General features: G+C 38.9%; 1 protein-coding gene across 1 annotated transcript in view; it reads right to left on the bottom strand.

Annotated features, from left to right (window-relative positions):
• MAP3K5 (mitogen-activated protein kinase kinase kinase 5) overlaps positions 1-23,052 on the bottom strand; it is a 107,020-nt gene that overhangs the window by 37,736 nt on the left and 46,232 nt on the right. The window contains exons 7-11 of the mRNA XM_075706853.1: positions 19,254-19,424; positions 14,181-14,293; positions 7,991-8,150; positions 5,695-5,848; positions 2,668-2,775 (exon numbers count right to left, since the gene is read on the bottom strand). Of these exons, the coding sequence (XP_075562968.1) occupies positions 2,668-2,775; positions 5,695-5,848; positions 7,991-8,150; positions 14,181-14,293; positions 19,254-19,424 (706 nt within the window). The remainder of the gene's footprint in view (positions 1-2,667; positions 2,776-5,694; positions 5,849-7,990; positions 8,151-14,180; positions 14,294-19,253; positions 19,425-23,052) is intronic.

The raw sequence follows: 23,052 nt of genomic DNA, 5'->3' as shown, positions 1-23,052 counted from the left end.
GCTGACAGATAATACATCAATTTCCTTCGCAAAATCTCTTATCAAAGACAAGTATTATACTGGTTATATTGAACTGAAAAGGAAGCTGGTGTCTCCAAATTTTTCTACTCCCTTTTCTCCCTGTAAGGTCTGTGATGGATTCTAAGGGCTTCGACAAACGTGCAATGACAGACTGTAATTGTACAGCTGAAGGGGTAACTACCAAATTGCCCATTGCATTCTTTTGATGGGTATTATGGCTCGCAGGGCAAGGATATCAATCAGATCCTGGGCTACTGAACAAGCTCACCACAGTAAGGATTCTGGCCAGAGGAAAAGTACTAGGGAGTGCATTTAAAACTGACTTTGTCTAATGCTATTGATTAACACAGCAAAAATAACGCAGCAAAAATAGGAAAACACCAATCTGCAGAAAATATAGATACACACTCCCTAAATCAGGAAGGGGGGGTGGGGGAGAAAAAAAGGTATAACATACTACAAAGAAACTTTAAAAATGGAATAACAGAATTACAATGACAGAAAACACTACAAAGGAAATGTTACAAACTCTGCAAAGCCAAAATAGCTATCTACTGAACACCAAACATATATAAACTAATACATCCAAATCCTTCTCCCAGTCACAGGATGACTGAGCAGTCAAGTGACACAGCTATGAAAAAGGCTATTACTGAAAGTATCAAGCAAAATATCCCAGTAGCTAAGAGATATGTGAATGCACCATAAAATATCATTTATGGAATATCAGTTCACATGCTCAAGTAAGGTTAACTCAAACTAAAACAAAAGAAGTCATGGCAATGAGATGCCATGTGTGGCCAGTATGCTTGTTTTGCATTAAAAAAAAAGCCAAGTAACTAAAAGATATTAGGATTCTCCTTAAAAATACTATAAGGTAAACATCTGAGAGAAAAAGGAACCACTTAACATAAACACTGTGTTAAAAAAAAAAACAAATGAGTATGAAATGGCAACAAACAAATTCAGACTGAAAGCTACAAGACTTAACACTCTTCTACTTCACCGGCAGTATTCCAACCTAGGCTCTTCTAGAGGTGCAGTGGCATTCTCAAACCAGTTTCCGGCACAAACGGTCATCTGTGAAACCTACGCTAGTATTCAGACAGAGCTTGATCACTTTATGTGAAACATTACACGGCAAGAGTGTCTGCAACAGAGGTGAACAGGACTCAACAGTCCAGAAAATTCCTTCTAGTCCTATGTTCCTTCTTATACTATAGATAAGCCACTTAACAGAATGGCAAGTATTGTTTCGAGGTGAACTACATACACACACACAAAAAGCCTACAAAAAACCAAACAAAAAATGCATGTACAAGTAGTTTCTAAATAGCCTAAGTTCTGAATACATAAATACTTTAAGAACAGATATTTTACAACAGCAAGGGTTACTCTGTAGTACTGACATATCATTATTTACTGTGTGGTAAATTTTGGTTTTGTCGAAGAATTGCATACTTTTTTTTTTAAAATATTATTCTCAGAGGCTGAGCCTACTTGGAGAAACATCAGTCAGAATAAACCACAAGTAAACAGAAATTCATTGAGCTAGGCAAACGTTTCAGTCTGTGCTCTAAATATGCTATTTCAGCCACTGTCCATTTACATTTGCTCATGAACTCACAACAAAAATTCTAAGCAGTACAGCCTCACATATTCCGCATGCAAAAATGTTTCTCCTTTAACAGGCTACAAGTACGAAAGCCAAAGGATGGATTACCTGAAAAACAGGTCTTCACTGTCCTATCCTGCAGGCAAACAAAATGCTGCCACGGAAGAACGAACAGTGCTAGTTCTTACAAATTGCACCATCTCCAGCGCGGTGCCTCCAGCTGACTCAGCCTCCATTCACTCTGCATATACTCCCCCTCATGTTTCCATGCTCCCGTCCTTCTCTCAGGTTCTACGATGTCCTTCCTGTCTTCACTCTTACCAACATTTTCCTTCCTAAGCATAATCCCAGAATGCAGTAACCATTCTAGGTTTTCCTCTCCCTCTGCATCTCCAGATTTTCTAAGCTCCTTTCCAAATACATCTGGCCGTCTCACACTTTGACATACAAACTTCCCAGCTTTTTCAATTTCTAGACCTTCTGAGCATCTATCTATTTTTCTGCCAAATACTTCCTTGGCTTTTGATTGATTCTGCTCCTGTTTTAAGACACCAGTCTGTATCACTTTCATATTAAAGGAGTATTTACCACAGCTGACAAGCAATACTGCAAGTACAGGAAGAAGATAGTTCTGTTTGTATACTACATTATTTGTATGACGACAGTATATTGTAAATTACTTATGAAATCTTAAGCAACAAACTTGTTGTATATTATAATTATACACTGGTTTAAAACAACCTGAAAGAAGATGCAAGTTATTTTAAAAAATGATGGAAACAAAAGATCAGTTGAACAACAGCACCAACTTAAAGAAAAAATTAAGAATGCCATATTAAAAGAACCAAAAAAAAATTAGAAAATGCATGGCAACATATGTCCACGGCATCTTCCCGTGTGTTACTAAAACACTTTTCTCTTTTGCAGAATCCATCATTAGATGCAACTGTTTACATGTTACATGCCTTACGTACCATGCGTACTTTTAAACTGTGAAAAAAGTTACAACTACAGACATCATCATGGTATACCTTGTCATCAGGCAGCACATGCCAGATAGATACAGTCTTCTCCTCAGCTTCACTGTTGATGGAGAGATATGACGGCTGATAGATTTTTGTTGGTTCTAATATTAAAACCTTGTAAAAAAAAAATTTTTTAAGAGTTAGTACAAAATATGCAGAACTTTAAAAAGTATTAAAATCTGTTAAAACTATTTCTGTAGTCATACCGCAGCAGGAAAACCAGGGGAAATGGAATGAAAGGTAAAATTGTAGGTACTGGGCTAGTTTAGTATGGTTGACAGTAACTCAAGATTATTAAAGAAAGCCAATTTTAATTTATTTTTTTATGTAACGCTATTATGTGTCAATTGGTAGCACATATCATAATTTTCCAAATGACCTCTCTGACAACTATCAGATTTTGAAATCTTTCTGTCACGATTCATTCTCTTACAATGCCATTCAAGAACATCCATCTCCCACGTGGACAGGATTCATGGTATACCTTTATCAGCTTTTGGTAGAAGCGCATTTGAATAAATCAAAAAACATATCAACCTAGAGCTAGACTGGACCACTTTTGATTTAGACGTATGAACTGCAGCCAACAGATCAGATTATTTTCTCAAAAGCAACAAGCACCACTGCAAGACGCTGACAGCTAAAGATTATAAAAGGTTTCCTGGAATCACTCAAACAAGAACTAGAACCATCATGTAAAAGAGATGGGATGCAATGCAGCAAGATTTAGTCTAACATAACCACTTCATAAATGAAGCCTGACACTCTGCCTGTTTAATAGTGTTCTGACAGAATTACTTCCTGATCTTTAAAGCTTCCAGCATGCTTCAAAGGAAACAGTCAAAGTTTGGCTATTTGAAGAAGTGTGGTTTCTCATTAGAACTATTTATTTATTTTAGATTTTTCAGTGGTTAAAATCTGATGTCTAACACACCAAATCAGTATTGCCTGTGTTGAAGGTATTCTCATTCTTCAGAATGTATTGTAATTAATTCAAGAAACAGCTACTCTTTTCCACTGCAGCATGCATAGGAAGATTTCTAGCCTTCAGTGTGTATCTGAAAGACATTTATAAAACAGGACTAAGTTAAAGATGGTCAACAAACTGATAGTCTGCTTCCTTTCTTCTGCCCTTCCCTCTCCCATAAAAGCTCCAATCAAACATCATCTTCAAAATATCCAAGATACAGAATTTCTCATTTGAAAATTTTTGGAGTTCAAAGAATTGCTTTAGGAAATGATGATTGACTGGGGCAATTTGGTCTACATCTATTTTAAAAAAAACCCACATAAACACCTAAGCAGAAAGTCTTGGAAAGAGCCATGGCTTAGAGTCAAATCTAAGCCAAGTCACCTCCTACAGAGTCAATAAGCACACAGATACTTTTCAAAATTTGGCTTTGCTCTTCTGCCAGTGTATCTAGGCATTTAACTCTGTAAATGATGACCAGTGGGATTTCAAATGTGTCGCCTGGCATCTCCAGACACTTATAACTTCTAAAATCTGGTTTAGACCGTTTCACAAATTGGTGTCTTTAGCCTATAGAAAGCTACCCACAAGCTGTGTCATTTCTTCCTCTAAAAGCCAAAAGAGGATGATGACACTGATGCTACCAGATAAGAGAGGAACTGACAGCTAAGCTAGTACTGATGGACAGTGAAGTCCTTAAGTTCAAGCTCTGAGAACAATTCACAATAAGGAAGTCTGCAAAAAACTTCTTTTAGAATAAATTATTTGCAACACTTGGGGGGGGGGGGGGGGGGGGGAAGTTACTATGTTTCATTTTGTTGACTTGTTGAACTTCCTTCTGAACAGGCACAAATAGAATTTTTGTATTATGAGAGGTCATGTATGTCTGTCTGCAACACCAGAATAGTCTCCTGTACAACACAATCAAACTATGTGGTCACTGTGTTTACCTTTCGGCTTATGCTATTGCAATGATCGGTTTTGGTTTGTCTCTTAATATCAATAAATAGCCAAACCATTTGACTTGGACAGTTTTATAAGTCAGAGCCTATTTTAAGTATCCAATTGCTCCATTTCATCATCAAAAATCTAAAAAGAACATGGCCTTGTCTTTTACAAAAAACAGAGGATTCAAAACATTTTTTGCTTCCCTGCAAAACTTTATGCCCATTCTCCTCAGAGAAGAACCAGACTCCCTAGAGAGTCTCACATTGCTTTCACTTTACTGCCTCAAGCTGCTGCTGTCCAACACTAGATTCTTCCTTATGGTTTATTATTCCATCTACACATGAAAGCCAAAAGAACTGTACAAAACAACCATTATGCACTTCAAGTATCTGGGAGGCAATAGCAACTGCTATTTAAAACAAAAAGCTGTATTTGCTTATGGTTAGCTAAAAGGGATATCCAAGACATTATTTCCCATACCTATATAGTTAATATGTACAGGGAACAAAGATCTTTTTACAGTGTACTTTCAGGACACTGTACAACACCAGGGTATCTAATAAAAAATTTCAGCAAAATGTTCATGCAAGAAATCAGAAAAGTGTATATATATACTTATAGTACAATGTTGTTGAAATACATTGTCTAGTAGCTGGAACAATAGATTTCTGACTGCTTGGGCTGATTTTTAACCTCTAACACAGCACAGGCTTAATTGGCAGTAGGGTATGCAAAGCCTGCTGAGCTAGAAAGAGACTGAAATTAAATATCTTTTCTTCAAAACATAATACAGTTAATGTAGTATCACCTGGAATACACTGCAAAGGTTTGCTTTAGAAGTATACCCAGCAGTAGCGAACACTAAATAGCAAAGTTGTGTCTTGACTTTTTTCCTCATTACCTTCATATGGAACACACTGTGCAATCCCATTGTAGCCACGTGCAATCAATTAAAACCAATCTAATACGCAGGCCAAATACATTTCTTCTGGGCAAGCAGTTTATTGTCTGGCAACTCAAAGACAAGCAGTGTTTTGTGTTCCTTTCCTTCATGTCACAATTCATTGGGAAAAAAAAAAAAACAAAACCAAACCAACAACAAAACAAGCACTTACTGGAAATCGAACTACAGACACATCTGTCTTTGTGGCTTCAACAAGGAAGTCCATCCAGAAGTCCACAAGTTCCTGTTTGGCCGTATGTTGTTCTGGAGTCAGTTTCTTAAAATGCTGATATATCAAAATAGTCTCTACAATAGACTTCAGGTACCTGTGATCATCCAAGCATACATAGACAGTAAACTTAATACAGTTGGTAAATAATAACGCCTCTACCTTTAATCACAACTGAAGCATTCACCATTGCAACACCAAGGCAGCCAGTAAGGTTTTGGTTCTCTAGGATTGCTTTTAATAACAGCAATTCCCCATTTTGAATTGGAAACGTAGCTGCAACCTGAAATAGAAACGAGTTCTGGGACACTCCTTCCTGCCTATATTCCTGATCCCATATACTGTCTCCTATCCTAAACCATGAAAGCTTTGTGAAATAGCTAAATCCTCTATCTATGGACCAAACTGAGCCCATGGCAAACTTGTTTCAGCGGTGACCAACCTCAAATAAAAACTCAGGTGAAGAGTTCACTAGTTTAACTTTCTATACTGTTCTGTCTTCTGTATTGTATCTGCATTGGCAGTTGTTTAACATAGATTTCTAAAACATGACGCTTCTGTAATTGATTATCCTGTACAGACAACAACAGCGATGCTAAGCAGCCTTTTGGCATTGCTAGGGAAGGACAACAGCAGTGCTGAATGTCTCCCCTAAATACAGCTCATCCCTCTCTCTGTTCTGCTTTCTGGGGCTGGTTTATTTACATTGCTTTCTCTTGGGATTTTTGAAAAAAGTTGTAAAAATAAATCTTATGCAATTTTTATAAATACTACTGCAGTTAGATATACATGCCTAAAGAGGATTTATCACAGCTACCACCTTATCACAATTAGACTATTCATGGAAAATTTGTTTTCAGGCTTGTGACAAGAAGGTATCATGTAAACTCAGAAGGCCCTTGGGGAACAGTTCCATAGCTGTGCATTTTCAAATCATCCTTCTCAGGCCATGGGGATATCTGGCTTAAGGTACCACATCTACTCCGCTTCACACCAAGTGGGCTCTGCTGAACAGCAGGCAACAGACTGGGAAGGAATTGCTCGCAGGAGAAATCCTTCCTGAAGCACAAATGAGTGTGCTGTATTTTGAAGAGTTTAATCCACAGACTTAAACCCCAAAGGCACTAGTACATAAACTTCTGACAACCAGACATTCATGAACTCCAGAAAACTCTACCAGGAGACTTCCAGAGAGTCCTATCCAGCTTCTCAGTAAAACATGCACATAGTAAAAATGGAAAACCTTGCAGATAAATACACTGTAAACAGCATTTATAAAATATTTGGTCAGAAGAACTAGAGTTCTCAATTTTGACTGTTTCCTCTGTTATGTCAATATAGAAGCTTAGCATTTCCATATTTTAGCACACATACATACATTCCCCTCTGATCAGCTTTTGGGGACAGACTTTCCAGCCTTTATAAAAAGACAAAAATACACAGGCTGCAACATATACACTCTTTCAGTTGGCAGGGTGACAAGCAACAACTCTTCTAGTCAGAAAGGAGTTTTGGTTCTCCCCAGCTAACAGGATCCCAGCCCTTGATGAGTAGGTGACTGATCCTTACTTGCTGCCTATATCCAAAGAAGAGCAGGTGCCAGGAGCCTGCTGTCAGAGCACACATCTCCTGGCCTTTGCATAACAGATGTTAAGTCTACAGGGTTGTCTTTAACCTTAGATTTATAACCTTCCTGTTAATTGGACTTTAATCTACATTCTTCTCAATCATAATGAGATGCAGCTTGCACCATACAGCTCATTTGTGTTCAAGTTCCTAAAACAGCTGGTATGTGCAATAACCACCACAGTTTTCCAAGGTATATCCATGCCTCTCTAGCCAAGCTGTCTGCATTCCCAAAAACTTTCAAGGCAGTTATGACTAAACCCACATGCCACTACCACTTCTCTTCAGCAATGTAACCACTAAAGTATGGTGCCTACAAGCAACTCCTCCTTTCCCCCTTGCCCTCAGAAGAGCCTGGAGTCGTTGGTCAATCTGCCCTTCTCAGACATCAAATTAAAGACCCATATCAAAACTATTCATGAATAAAGGCAGAAGGGGAAGAAAATCCCTTGTCTGGGTATAAGAGCAGTGAAACAATACACAGACAGCAAAATCTGTTAAAAAAACAAAACCAGTCAGAGATTGTGAGCTAAATACAACACCAGATGTGAAAGCTGAAGGAGTCCAATGTTTTAATACATAGCAATGTACATGATCTTGTTTATCACCTTACCATGCTGGTGCCTTTAGCTTAAACAGCTTTTCTGAAGCCTGGATCACTCTCATATGGTCATTAGCCAACATACTGGCCCCCAAGAAAGATCCCACTTCCCAATAGCTCTGCAGTTTCTCCAAGTTCCCCTTTTTACCAAGCAGGCTGCTGATCTTTACTCCTGTAGTAAAAAGAATAATAGGTCACAGGAATGTATTAGTGCAGTTTTTAAACAACCACTTCCCTGATTTGAAATCTATTAATTGCTTAAATTACTGTAGCCTCTCCATTTCAATGAAGTAAGATGGAAATCATACTTACCAGTTAATGTTATATGCCTTCCAAACACCCTAACCGGTAGCAGATTTTTTTCCCCTCCCCCTCTTCCTAAAGACTTCTCAAGAAAGGAACTTTAAGACATCACTGTCAGGACAAGGCCACAGTCAGATTACCTATGTTCTTGCATGGACCTCATCTGTAAAGGTAAATTGGGGCCTTAGGCTACACAACACAGCCGTAAAAACTTAACAGATGCTGAATAAGGCACCTATTATGTTTTTTTCTGCTTTGTTTTTTTGAATTACAAGCCCCAAGCCCCAAACTTACCTTTATAGACAAGGTCCCATGCAGAATGAAGATGATCCACTGGGCTTCTTCCAGCAGTGATGTTCTTTTAATTGCCGCAAGTCCTACCCCAATGAAAGACATCTATTAATATTCATAAGTCCCTCAGCAGCTCAAGACTATGGAGAGCCTCAGGTTTTATTTTGACTTGCTAAGTTTTCTGAGAACTACAAGTTTCCCTGTGGCCTTCAGGATGATTTCTGGTTCATATCAGCTGCTACATATTTATAGCTAACATGAGATATGCTACACCATGCCCCGCAAATAAAACAATTTGCGGCTTACGAGACAAGCCTCTTCACCACCATAGTCTTTCATTCACCTTTCCCACGCTACTCCACTATGACAGTTTCCCTCCCGCATCACCTTCCATTGCTCTTGATATTAAGGCTGAGTATTCACAAGAAATTTCAATGCAACTATGGATCTTTATTTTTTTTCCTTAACCTTTCTTAAGTAGCTAGCAGACTAAACTTCATGCTGGAAGCAGCAATAACTCTTACCAAAATGGATATCATTACATTAGCTACATTTTTTCGGTCTACAAAATTCATCTTGTTTTCTCATGTTGTTCATATTTTTGTGTTATCAACATCAGACAATAAATGTTTTCAAAATGTGAAATTGTATCCAAGTGGTCTATAGCCTATTTCACATCTATATTTCACATTTTGTGCTCTCTTGCTAACAAGAAATTGTCATGCTTGAGCAACATACAGAACAAAGTAATACTTAAATCATATAAAAACATATTATTTGTTTGCTTCTTGGAAAAGAAGTTTGTTTAGTTATTCCAAAGAGAAAATAATGCAATATGTCTTTACAAAATACCCCAATCTACCCGAGACACGATGCAATGTACATCACCTCCATCAACTCCACAATGTACAGCGGTGACCATCTCTACATATATCGGCTCTGCAAGGCTTTAAGCCAGGGTGCTATATGCATGCACATTGTCAAGAGACTACTTGAGGATGTATACCCACACTTGTCAGTGTAGGATAGGAAGGCGGAATTTGTGTTAAATGTCTTCAACTTTGGTTGGGTTCAAGAAACCAAAACCTACGTGCTATCCGCACAACACAGTAAATGGAAAAAATTAATCTCGCTCAGGACCCCAGAGTAATACTACTCAGCAATATCCTCAAAGGCTGAAGGGCTCTGCCAGAGCATCCGAAACATTTGCAGGCACATGACAGCAACACACAAGAACAGACAGACATGTACTGACTTCCACAGGCTTTGAATGTGACCTCATCACAAGGGAAGCAAGGAATTGGTATCACGGGGATACATGTATCACTTCAGACCTTTGCTGGGAGGAAGGGGAAGGGAAGCAATTTAGCTGCGTGTAGGGCCTTCGCTGAGTACCGGGCGATGGCACTCGCAGTGACTGCTGACAAGCTATCGCAAGCTATTTGTCACAGCAAGCAGCAGCACTGGTCCCTGGTTCACAGGCTTACGTACTCCACCATGCTTCATTGCACCTGCAGGAACCCACCATCACAACCCTCCAGTGCTCCAGACGCAGGAACAGAGCCAAAGCAAGGTACAACCTGAGTGCGTGGTTTTGATGAAAAGTACAACTCATGGGGGGAGCAACCGGGATTACCGGAGTGGCACGGGGAAGTGTTTGTTAGGAGTGTAAGACTGGTGATAGCAAGGATTTTGAGTCCCAGCTCGTGGAATAAGGGAGAGCTATAGGAAGATGGTGGGAGAAAGGATAGATGTGTAGCAGCAATGATGCCTGAGGACACCAAGTTTGGGAATCATTACTGTTACATAGCCTGGATGAACTGGAAGTTTTACCCAAGTATTCTGTGAAGTGGTTCCTATTACCTTAAATAACACAACATCAGCATCTCATCAAATTCTTCTGAGAAAGATGAGGTACTCAGTCCTAAAACTTGCTCTAGTTTGCTGGCCTTCCTCTACAAAGCTCATCTACAACTTACTTATCCCTGAAAGGCAAGTTTGAAAAACGCAGTTGCAGTGTGGAGACATTAGCAATAGGTTCAAAAGACCTCTAATTCATAGAGGTGGGGTTTTTTGTTCTGTTTTCCAGTGGGTTTGGTCTTTTTTTTTTTGCAGGTGGGGGAACAAAAAAACCTTTCTATGCAAACATGCAAAGTGAACACCTTCATTAATTTTGCTCTGAGTTTGTGGTCTCTTTGTGTAATTTCCCTTCTCTAGTTTATTTTGATTTCACTGTCTTTAAAAGTTTTTTGAGAGTGTAAGAAAATCCAGGCAAAGTCAAGACATTCTCTGCTTCCATGATAAACTTGGCATTCACAGGGGGAGAAAAAAAGCAGCAGCTGAATTCCAGTATATTTTACCAAAAATATTTTGCCTTAAAAATGTGAGCCAAAACAGAGGAACCATTAATGCCAGAAAAGTCATTGTTTTTGTAATGCCAAGAATATACCCATCGCTTGTGAAGAAAATAAGATACAGTAAGTAGATACTACCAGTTAAATATTACTGTGAACGCTTTATAAATAAACTGCTTTCCTAGCTCAAATATTGACAGAGCAATTCATGTTACAGGATCCTTTGCGTGTCAAAGTTGCACAGCCTGCAGACATCATTACTGTCAATACAAAGCACTGCATTTCTGTTTTGGTCTCAAAGTTCTGCAATTTCGTACAGCTAAGAAAGCAATACTATTCAGAAAATAGAAGGAGGATTTTCATTAATGCTTCACATGATCATTTAGTTGTGAACTATTATCCGACAATTAGAGGTAGGAACTTCTAAAAGGCAAATTTTCTGATCTGATGCAGATTGGTAAAAATTCTCTTGGTTACTGGACTTATTCTTAGTTTTACTGGAGTTATTACATTCTTGCCAATGTAATCAGATGTGCATCTTCTAATTACAGCCTCATGCACCCTCTGAAGTGCTGTCAGGGTCCATATCCTTCCTTAGCCTTTCCCAACCTACCAACATCATTTCCATATGACCTGGACTGAACTTCAACCACCTTGCAATCGCCTCTCTCCACATCTCCCACCAGAAGACAGACTTCCTCTAATTTGTGTGTGCTACAGATAATGCTGTGGGGTAGACACCAAACTGAAAACACTGCCAGGCAAATCTAACTTTTGCTAACAAATGGTCTTGTACACACAGATCTAAACAACAGGTGACATCAAAAGAATGACATACATGTAAGATTCTTGGGACAGGAAAAAAAAATCAAAACATTTTCCCACACAACCTCTGTGGTTTTGCTTATTTTTATTTAAAACATTAGTGTTAGCCCAAGTCAAAGAAAATACTAAATTACTCCCAGAATCTAGCAAAACTCAAGCCAGCTGACAAGCCTCGTTGTACAAAGACAAATATAAGGTCTTGCATCTGGGAAAACATAATCTCGGAGTGGGCACAGGCTGGAATCTACCCAGCTGGGGAGCAGCTCTGTGGAAAGGGACCTGGGGTCCTGGTGGACAACAAGCTCAATACGAGTGAAGTGTGTGCTGCTGTGGCAAAGAAAGCCAGCAGGATGCTGAGATGCATCAACAAGGGCATCACCAGCAGAGATAAAGAAGTCATTATCTCACTCTACCCAGCGCTTGTCAGGCCACACCTGGAATACTGTGTCCTGTTTTAGTCCCTGCTGTACAAAACAGATGTGGACAGGCTGGAGAGGGTCCCGAGATGATTCTATGAACAGTGACCATAGTCTTACCAACAAGAAATCAATGACCAATGACACAGGTATATATACGTATTTGATCTATATACGTATTTGAAAACTTGTTTACCTAAGTCAGTCTGAGGCTTAAAGTATTTTGACAATACTTCCCATAACAAAATAGACAGACACTGGTAGATAACAAGAGAGGTTGCTATAGCAAGGGTTTTCAGAAGATACCAAGTAAATGTTTACATGAGAGAGGCACACCAACAGCTCAAAAAAACCCCACCCCCAAAACCCAAACCTTCCACCAAACAGCTACTGGGTGTTTCTCCACTAAATCATTCATCAGCCATGGATGGAACCTCAAGTAATAAGGAACCTTAATTTCTGTAACGTTCTCTATACAAACAATAGGGAAAACAACACTGGACAAACTCACAAGAAGATGATACCAAACATCTGATCCCTACAAGTAACACCCAGATTTCATCAGTACAATTAATTTGTCTGTATCTAGCTGGCTGTAGCCTGCATGCAATTGAGAAGTCTCTTCAAAATGGAAGGATTCAAGCTAAACTACACAATAAATACAGCCCAGCTTTGCTAAACTACCTAATTTAAAGTTAGGCCAGCTGAGTATTTTCAAATGCTATGTAGAAAGTAAAACATATATTTTTTACCTCCTACACTGGCACAAGAACTCAAATTTCAGTGTAGGAGATAGAATACTTCCATCCGACCTAAAAAGCAAAATCTCACCCACTCACAGAAGGGCACACACAGTAGTTGGGGCAACTCTACGCAGCCTATCACATCCAAACGAACACCTTCCTTCACACCAGATAATTTCAATTTCACTTCCATTATCTATGTGAAAGTAACCATCTCACTCCGACCTTCACACTCAAAAGCTTCTCTATCTAGAAAATTACTTCCAGACATACAGTGCACATCTAAACTAGAGCAGTGGCTGACTGTAGATACACTCCGTGAAGAACATTGGTTCTTTCTCACTTAACAGTCTCCTCGGGAGACAGAAGGATAAAAAAAGACTTTACAATAAGTCAAGAATTATATGAATTCACGGAGAAGAATGCCAGCTGCAAAGGACATGTTACTACATATTACAACATTCAGTGCTTTCTCCCATACCTTCCCTCAAAGTATTACTGACTAATCTTGACTTTGCACTTTCCTCAAATCCAGCAAAATCACAAACAAAAATCACAAACAAAATGAACACCTTAATTCTTCCTTCTTAAGCAAGAATTTTTTAGGATACGGGTGGTGAGACATTGGATCAGGCTGCCCAGGGAAGCTGTGAATGCCCTGCCATCGCAAGTGTTCAAGGCCAGGTTGAGCAACCTGATGTAGTGAAAGATGTCCCTACCCACTGCAGAGGCTTGGACTAGATGGTCTTTAAAAAGACCCTTCCAACGCAAACCACTCTGATTCTATGATTCTATGAATACAGACATTCAGGAAACCTCAAAGAAACCATCGGAAGAGAAACATTCTTCTCTCAGCCTGTCCCAAGCTCAAGTCAAGTGCATTTTCACCACTCTTAGAATTGACTTTGTCCATATTCCCTACAGTTCTACAGGGGTTTTGTTTGTTTGTTTTAAAGAATGCTAGCTGGAACTGGGTTCCCCCTTCAGGTGCTCCTGTTTCACACAAATGATGCCACTGCAGAGAAGGGCTGTCAGTTTTCACCAAGCTCTGGTAACGAATTAAGACATTGAAACTGGAACCAGGTCTTCATGGCAGCACTCACCCACAATCAGGTGGGATCAGTGGTGGTGGCAGAGACCAACTTAAATATTCACATGCTCACTATCAAAGCATTTGTATACAAGCATCAGATTTTTCCCCTGTGACAGTGGGTGGTGTCATACTTTCACTAGAATGCGATTTCACTGTGAATTTGCAAGCTATAATTACCAACTTTCCGCAGCTCAAAAGAAGTATCAAAGCAATGTCCAGCTGCCAGGAGGAGTACTGCATAATTAATTCCTGACTGTAATGTTGGCTCCGACTCAAACGCCTTCTTGAACCTAGAAAAAACAAACATACAAGTTTACTTTCTAAATAATGCAGCCTAATAAGGACATAATTATACTTTTAGGTACTTTAAATGCTTATCTTCTATTTACACAGCGAGAATCCATGGAAGCAAAAATATCTTACTGTTTTCCACACGTGCTTTGTGGTTATTTTTAGGAGACTGTTATTTATACATCCTCCCATTTCCTTTCCGAGCAAGGAAAGCACTGACCCTACTCATCCATTCCAGTAAAGCTATAGTACCGTACTAGATCTCCAATTTTCTTTGAGATTAAAGGAAAAAAAAATAATACTATCAGCTTGTAAGAGACCTATTTCACAGTTATATTTATTCATAAGCTCATTAATTTACTCTTAAATATATGAATTTTCACTGACTTGAAACCTTAGATGCTACTGTGGATCTGCTACAGTGACATAGAAGCATACCAAAATGCATAAGCACAAAAGCAAGTGATACAAGAACGTACTTCGCATTTAGCTATTTCAGCTACTCCAAATTTTATTCTTTACTGGGTGTCTCATTGACATTGTCCTTATGAGTATATTCACATAAAAAAGGACTATACCACATTTTATTCTCCTCAAGAGAAAGTGAGCAAGCAAGAGGAATGGCAGTGGTATTCACCTAACCTAAATCTTGTCTTCAAAGAAGTCAAGGAGCTTCACACAAACACAGCACACACTATCCTCATGCTAGCAATGCAAGCTGTGGTGACAACAGTGCCAGCAGATCTACAGTGCTTTAAATTTGTTCTACAGAATAAGAACATGTTTGGTTGCATATATACACACACCCCCCCCCCCTCTGCGAGGAGGCGGCAAACAAGATTATCATATGTGAGTTAAGGAACAGAAGAGATTCGGTCAACACAACTCCCGCTACAGTAAAAGCAATGGAGTTTAAAATTACTTTTGAAAGGATGGGAAAAATCTAGACAAACAAATGGATTATATAAAAAAAATAAAGCAGGTTGTGAGATTAATTCATAAGGAAAGAAAGAAAAATAATTTATGCAAAAACTAAGGATTTGGCTTCCAGACCACACTTTGACGTGTAAGCAAAGCTAAGGCATTTTGATCCTAGCAGGCCAAAAATAAGGTTGGTTTAGGTTTTTTTTTTTTATTCCTTGTTGTTTCTTCTGCTTTAACGATTCAGGACTTTGCATCCTTTAACGTAAGCTCTGCTTTCCAAAACTGCAAGACAGGCCCCTCTTCAATCTGCTACATATATACTCTTTCTATACTCCAGTTGCCCACCTCCAAAAAACTTAATCATTAGACAAGAGTCTAGTCCTCTTAAAAAAAAGCATGATGAGCAGAGAAGACTCAATTAATTCTTTTCTTTCATCATTTGCCTTTCCTCTTGTTCTGGGAGTTACAACAAAACACGGAAGAAAATACATACAAAACATTTTCACTCACTTAAAAAGAAAAACCAACCCACAGCAAGAGAAAAAACAAACGCCATAAAAACCCGCCAACCAAACAGTATGACACTCTCATTGATTCTAAGCATATATAGCTAGAAGAGACCCACTAGCTGGCGTAATCTGTTTGGAGACATAGTGATGTTGGGAACTGGACTCCTTTTTTTGCCCTAGAGATCTTTCATGCTGTAATGCTTATGCAATATCAGGAAAAGGAGAGAGGAAAGATTGACAAAAGAAGAAAAAACCTTCAAAATAAGTATTTTTGTTCCCATACAAGAGACTCTGTACTTCCACTTTCTTGCTTTGCCCCAAAATGTCTTTCTGGCATGACTATCAAAATTTCTCTAGTTCTTGGACAGATACATACAAAACTTCAAAATTTAAAGACAAAATAAGCATCTCTCATGCACATCAACAGGTGGGCACATTTGTGCTGTAAACAGTGTTAATCATACAGGCAAAGGAAGTGGAGATGAGCTTAAGTTGGCAAAACAGTTACTGCTTGCAGAAGCATTGGTGAAACAGCCCAGAAAAAGACCTTTCTTAAATACGTTACCACAGAGGTGCCACCAGTGCTACTGATGTGCTCAGTTTTGGCCAGTGATGAGTCCATTGGAGCTGGCTGGAACTGGCGGTGTGTGACAGAGCAGCTCCTTGTCTCTTGTCAGAGGCCACCCCTGCAGTCCCCTGCTGCCAGGACCTTGCCACGTACCCCCAGTAGACCAGAAGGGACATCCTGGGAATTTTTGTTCCTGGGTTCTGCCTTTTCTTTCCTAATTGCTTCCAAATCTCCCTTCCCCACAGCAGAAATTTTTTTTTCTAGCCAACTTCACATGCTACTCACAGCAAGAAATACTAGTATCTTGGACATCTATAGTCCTATTTACCTCTCCTAAATCGTTACAGCCAAAAGTGTGATTATATTTGGTGCAATCCTGTGCTGACATTCTTAAACCTGCCTTATATCCATATAGCCTGGACAGCAAAAATTTACAGACAAAAAAATAAAAATAAAAAAAAAAAATAACCTGTAATAATTAATTTTGAACAGGTGAAAATGTGAGTTGTTTGGGAAACCATGAACAAGTCACATCTGTTGACTGAGCTGATTTATATTCACCTGGTGCAATTGCTGTACATTGTCATGCACCAAGTATCACTGGAGGAACCCACGCAGTATCACAGAAAGGCGGTAAGGTTTAAAAGTCTGCCTATAACATAGAGGCTGGCTTCGCTGATGTGATTATAAATGCATCAAGAAACTGAAAGCTGACATTTGGGAAAATGTTGCAGTGCAGACACCAAATTAGGGAGGTAGTGAAAAGACTTGAGTAAAGACTTGATAGCTCTCGTAAGTCTGATTTACACTGTCAGTATGCAACAAGAGAGTGACAGTTAAAAATTAGTCTTTCATCTCTTCTCTCATATTTACATGAAAGATGTCTTTTATTCTGCTTTTTAATTGTCAGGTAAGCACACTGCCTGCTTTTTTTCTTTTTTTTTTTTTTTTTTTTTTTTAATAGACCAAAGTACCTTGACATCATTAGCTGTTGCAAAACCAACGCTTTGGTTCTGCTGCCAAATTCTCATTACCTTATGCAATTCTCTATACTTCTACACCCTCATTTCTCCAAGACTGAGATGATAACCTTTATCTCAACATAAAGTAACACTATCAGGGAGGCACTGTTCCGGTACACACCTTACCCGGTTGTGGCCTGCTGTAGCACTAGAGTAGGTCTGCTCCTTCCCAAGTGCCTTGCACTGAGTTACGAGCAGCCACCCCTTCAGCCACGTCAAGCCTGCTGCATGACTAACACTAGAATTCAAATCAAGATCCAGCATAAAGTACAAACCAAAAGCGACTGGCCCATCCGGTATAGCTTCCGGCCAAACTCCAGCTTGACTCGATAGAGATCACCTTGTTCTATGGCAGCAGGCGCATGGAACAGCCTGTATTGGGTCTTACTTGCCAGAGACTTCAGGGATTATTTAGGGGATGGCCGGTCAGCATCCTACCCTGCTGCAGGACCTGCCAGCCTGCTGTCCTTTCCCAAACTGGTATGCCTGACTGCAATCACTTCCCTTCACCAAATGTATGAATACCATGATTGCTAAGATGCATCTATTAAAAGTGTGTTAAAATGGCTACATGAAATATCCTAGAAGTAATTAGCACTATTATACATATAATCGTTCTTAGTTCAATTATGTTTGAAAATCTCAAAGTTTATCTGTTCATAAGGCACTATGAATGAAGAAAAAGCAAGATGTATGATAGCAAAAGTAATTTCTATTTATTCTATTTAGCCTGTGATAATGCCTAGTATTTGTATGCAGGACCACAGTTTTCAAATTAGTTCATGACATTAGCAAAATATTTTTTTTAAAACAGAATCTTGAAAGTTTCTTATGGGCTTTGCCTTAGAGGAAATAAAATTTTTGTTTAATCCAAAATTATGAAAGGGGGGATGACGACAATATGCTGCATTCCTGTTATTTCAACATCTTTAAAAAATGCAGTAAGCGTTGCAAAACTGTAAAGCATGACCAGCAATTATAAACTGTACTTGTATTCTGAGGCCGTAAATGGTAAAAAATTATATCTTATCTTTTACCAAAGACAGTTCTAATCTGAAGTTTACTGAAAACAAGTGATAAATGACAAAGGGAGAAGAAAACTTTCCATTCTAAGCATTTACATCAGCAGGCAGCTGATGAGCACAAGACCAGAACTAGGATCTGATGTGCAGGATACATAAACAGCAATTGTCTGTTTCCTCATCTGAACCATAATGGAGAAAAGCAGCTCATCCTGATAGACATCTAGGATGGTGTCCAGTGCCTCCATTTTTTAATCTATTCCACGTAACAGCATTTTAGTGCATTTCAAAAGCAACAAAAAACATGCTACTTGCCTCTAAAATGAAGATAAGAATTTGTCTAGCCTATTGTATGCTGCTTTGACTATCAATGGTACTGTAGCCCACCATAATATGCATATATTATATATGGTGATGACGGGGTGATAAAACTTCTGCTGGCTTGAGTTTGGAACAGTCATATTGCTTGCGAGCATGGAAGCCAAAAAAAAAAAAAAGGTACACCCTAAGCATCAGTGCAGAGTTAAACCTCAGCACCTTTACTAGCTAGCCAATACCTATGAGATTGCAGATACACCTATTGATTCATGGCTGATTACTGTTTGGCCCAGATTCCTAAGAATAATATAGTAAGCAGGAGACTTCACATTTGGGAAAAAGGAGGAAAATACACTCTGATGAGTGCTACCTAAACTTACAGGTCTCTGAGGCACTTCAAGAGCTTCACAGAACCAGGTCTGTGAACAACATAAATCTCTCATTCTTAACAAATAAGCAAAGAAGATCAGAAGATTCAGTGTATCCCTTAAGGATGCCAAATATTTGGAATGAAAAACAGTTGAAATATATTCTTACTTAAAGGAATATTTTCCCAAAGCTAACAAACGGACATAGACCAGGAAAACAGTACTCACCAGAATGTCCCTTTGTCTCTGCTTTCTGTATCTATGAACCCAGATTCCAAAAACATGTCCTTGTAAATTCGACCAACCAGGCAGTACATATCTGAAGCTACTTGGTCTTCCTGTTCTACCAGAGGAATCATAATTTCTAGAGCTTTCTGTCTGTCTCCAGGCAGATTTCGCCTATTAAAAAATAAAAAATGTTGATTAACAAACCCAATAAAGTTAACAAGAAATACTTTTTCATGACCACGTTTGAATATAGACATATGACTTCATCCATGTAAAATGTGCATCTAGACACAATGGACTATATTATATATACACACACTTTCCCACCCTTTCTTTTTTTTTTTCCTTGCCCTCCTTTTCTTAATATGATGGGACATCTTTATAAAAGCCCCCAAACATGTTTTCTCTCTCTCATGAAGCATCAGCTAGAGCAAAGCACTGACAAGAGCAACAAAAGCCGCAAGAGCAATTCTTAGAAAGATGTGTTACTTTCTTACAAAATAGAAAGATAGGAACCTCGGTTTCACAGCTAATATTTCTTTCATAGTAATTCATGCTTTAAAGGAAAAAAATATTCCACCTTGTGTTTGTGATTTTTTTTTTTTTAATATACATTTTGAATGTGAAGAAAAATACCAAAAAGCACAAACCAGACTGAATTCCCATGATAGGGAAGCTTAGGAAGTGAAGCCAATAAGGCAACATTAACAAAAGTACTTCAGACCAATAAACCACATAATTGCAAGCATTAGACACTTCCTGGTGACTCACATTTTGGATACATACATCATTCAGTATGAAGAGTTTAGAATTTTTTTACATATTTGTGTACTGAACAAGCAAATGACTCCTTTCTCAGCAAAAACTATTCTTTGGTGGTTTGGGAAGAGTGTTATATTCTTTTGGAGAAATTGCTTGTAATGTTTGAGTGGCTACAATTTGAATTGGGGGGAAATATATAAAAGTGGTTTTGTATCTGTCTTGCAAGCTTTGCACTGAAGAAGCTTGCAAGAGAAGGCTACCTCAGAAAGAAAGAAAAAAAAAAATCAAGCTGCAGCCATCTTAAAGCAGAAACTACTTGATCAGAGGTTCAGTAATGAATTTTTTTCTTCCCCCTCTACAAGAGCATATCAAAGTTTTGATGCACAGGCAGTGTCAATGTCAAACCTGAGAGATCAGAGTATGTGTACTCTGAGTGACACCTGAGCTTGTGAGCTCTGAGTTCTTGTATGGCGCTCCAGAAAGGAGTGATGTGGAAGAAAAGGTTTAAATTGAGGAGAATGGGTAACAGAGGATGAATGAGTACTTACACATCATAACAAAAATAATTAAGAAAACAGAGCAAAAGCACTTGTTTGAGCAGACAGTATAAACTGCTTTCCTGAGCAAAAAACCAAATGGAGTGTGCAAGTCTACGTGATGGGCCAACCTCTATTGATGTCTCAGCCTGATGAGAAAGACAAATGAAACCCTGTGCTGTCTCTTCACAACCTTCAGACCAGACAAATGATAAGAAAGGAAAAGTCCCCTCAGGCTACAGAACTGCCGTAGGCTCCCCAAGTACTTCTAGAGTGGCACAGCAAGGCTGGTGTACTCATTTTTTGCTGGACAAGTGCTCCCAATCCTAGGCCCCAGGGAGAGAAATCAAGTGCTCCTAGCTGAGCAAGTAAGTCTCCTTCAAGTCTGTGTTATTTTAGTTCCCCTGCCAACTGATCACTTGCCCAGTTGTTGAAGGTTTGCTTCCTTTTGTTTTCTCTTCTCCTATTGACCACTCAAGTAAAGCAACAAGGGTAAGTCTGCAGCTTCTTTGTGCTTTTTGGCTAACTTTTGTTACAGAAGGGCAATTTTCAGAATGGAGTTTCAGGTGGATAACTTCCACATCTTGTATCATCTATCACTAATCCAGATCAAACCAATAGCTAGTGGAACTTAATGAGAACAAAACCAGTAAGTAACAACAGTGTTTTGTAATATAAGCCATTTATACTTTGCTGGTCTCCAGAGACAGAGGTCCCTACTTTTCTTTCTGCTTACTCTTCCACCATCAATGTCCTCATGTACCTTCTTGATTTAGGTCAGACTAATCCTGACTAATTGAGCCACTCCATCCTTCTGTACTAGTGACCTGGATTAGAAACAAGAGGCACAGCTTCTTCCACAGCAAACATTCAGATGTGCAGCGTATTCCAGACCTGCCTTAGCTCAGGAAACATCCTCTATATTCCCAATAATGAGAAAGCTACAATTAGCCCAGGTAATTCCTTCTTGGCATGCACCAAAGCATGAACATTTTCATGGCTGTCATGGATTCCAGTTGAAGGTACAATCTGGAGAAGGCAGGGAAAGGAAAATCTGATCTGAGCTACTTCGGAGGTATCATAGAATCACAGAATCGTTTAGGTTGGAAAAGACCTTTAAGATCATCCAGTCCAACCATTAACCTACACTACCAAGTCTACTCTAAGCCAATCAAGGGTAGACTAGACTAAAACTGTACTGTGTAGACCTTTTGTATGACAGCTACCCTCAAAGGCTGCATCTTACAGTCACATCTATAAAAACAGACCTTTCAGTCTGCAAGAAGTCCCAACAGAACCAACGAAGCATAAGGATCTGCCTGAAAAGATTATACTGCAGTTTTGCAGGTTTTTTAGTGCCCCAGTGAACTAGTCAAGTCCTGTTTTTAAAGGTGACTTTGTTTTAGAAAACGGTGACCTTGAGGTGTAAATAACTTGTTGAAACTCCAAGGTACACCTAGTGACCTTTGTGAAGGCTATATAGAAGTGGCAGATACATGCTGGATTATTTAATCTGCAAAGCTCCACATATTTATGGCAAAGCAGGAACAAAAAGGGCACAATATTTATACCTTCATGTACCTGGTATATAGGAACAAGAAAGGATCTGGACATTTTATTCAGACAAAACAATGCCAGATAGCTGTTTATTTCTGGTTTGGTTTTCATTTCAAAAACAGGCTTACTTTTTCAACTAATTACTTGTGACATATTTTGACATCGCTTTGACATGATATGCAGTTTTGAAGCTCCTCAGCGAACCTGAATTACAATATTCAAATCTGCAAGAAGGAGAAATATCTGTAGACATTTTCTATATTTGAGAATTTCAATGCCTGCTGACACCTGGTCTACTCCTCTAAACATCAATAGCAAAATGTGCATTGTGATAACAGCAAGGGAGCAGAAAACCTCTAATTTCCTCTGGAAAACTCCCCTTTTAGTGCCTTGTCCAACTGCCAGTATCCTAGGAAAGAAAAAAAAAAAAAAAATCTAGGCTTGGCTCTGATCTAACCCTAGAAAGTAGTATGTGTTGCTCCATGTGGCACATTTTGTGCATGTTATCAGAGAACATGAAAATTAGTTTAGTATTATAATAAATCTTCTGATGGACATTTGATGAAAGTTCTCCTCCTGCCTCCTGACAGTACCAGAACTCAGACTTGAATGAGACGATGTCTAAGTTAGCACAAATGCTGCACCACTACCACTCATACAGCAATGTTAAAAGTGTATTTTGCAGAGGTAAAATACTGCTAGGTATTTATTTGCTCCGGTTTAGGTACAGAGACGAAAAAATGATGCAAACCTATGGAAAGGCAATCACATTCACAAGAAAGGAAAAGGAATGGAATTTGACAGCATGAGAGAAAGAGAAAGCTTAGATTGGTCACAAAGCTCAGAGTCCTCAAAGTTGCTTTAGTGAAAACCCTAGACCTGCGTGTGAAGATTCCAGTAGGGAACTTCACCTAGGATTAGCAACCCTGTGTGAAGTCTGCAGT

The sequence above is a fragment of the Pelecanus crispus genome, chromosome 3, assembly GCF_030463565.1.
Source record: "Pelecanus crispus isolate bPelCri1 chromosome 3, bPelCri1.pri, whole genome shotgun sequence".
NCBI classification, from domain to species: Eukaryota; Metazoa; Chordata; class Aves; order Pelecaniformes; family Pelecanidae; genus Pelecanus; species Pelecanus crispus.
Note: the sequence above shows the minus strand (reverse complement) of the source record. Positions and strands in the feature narration are given on the sequence as shown.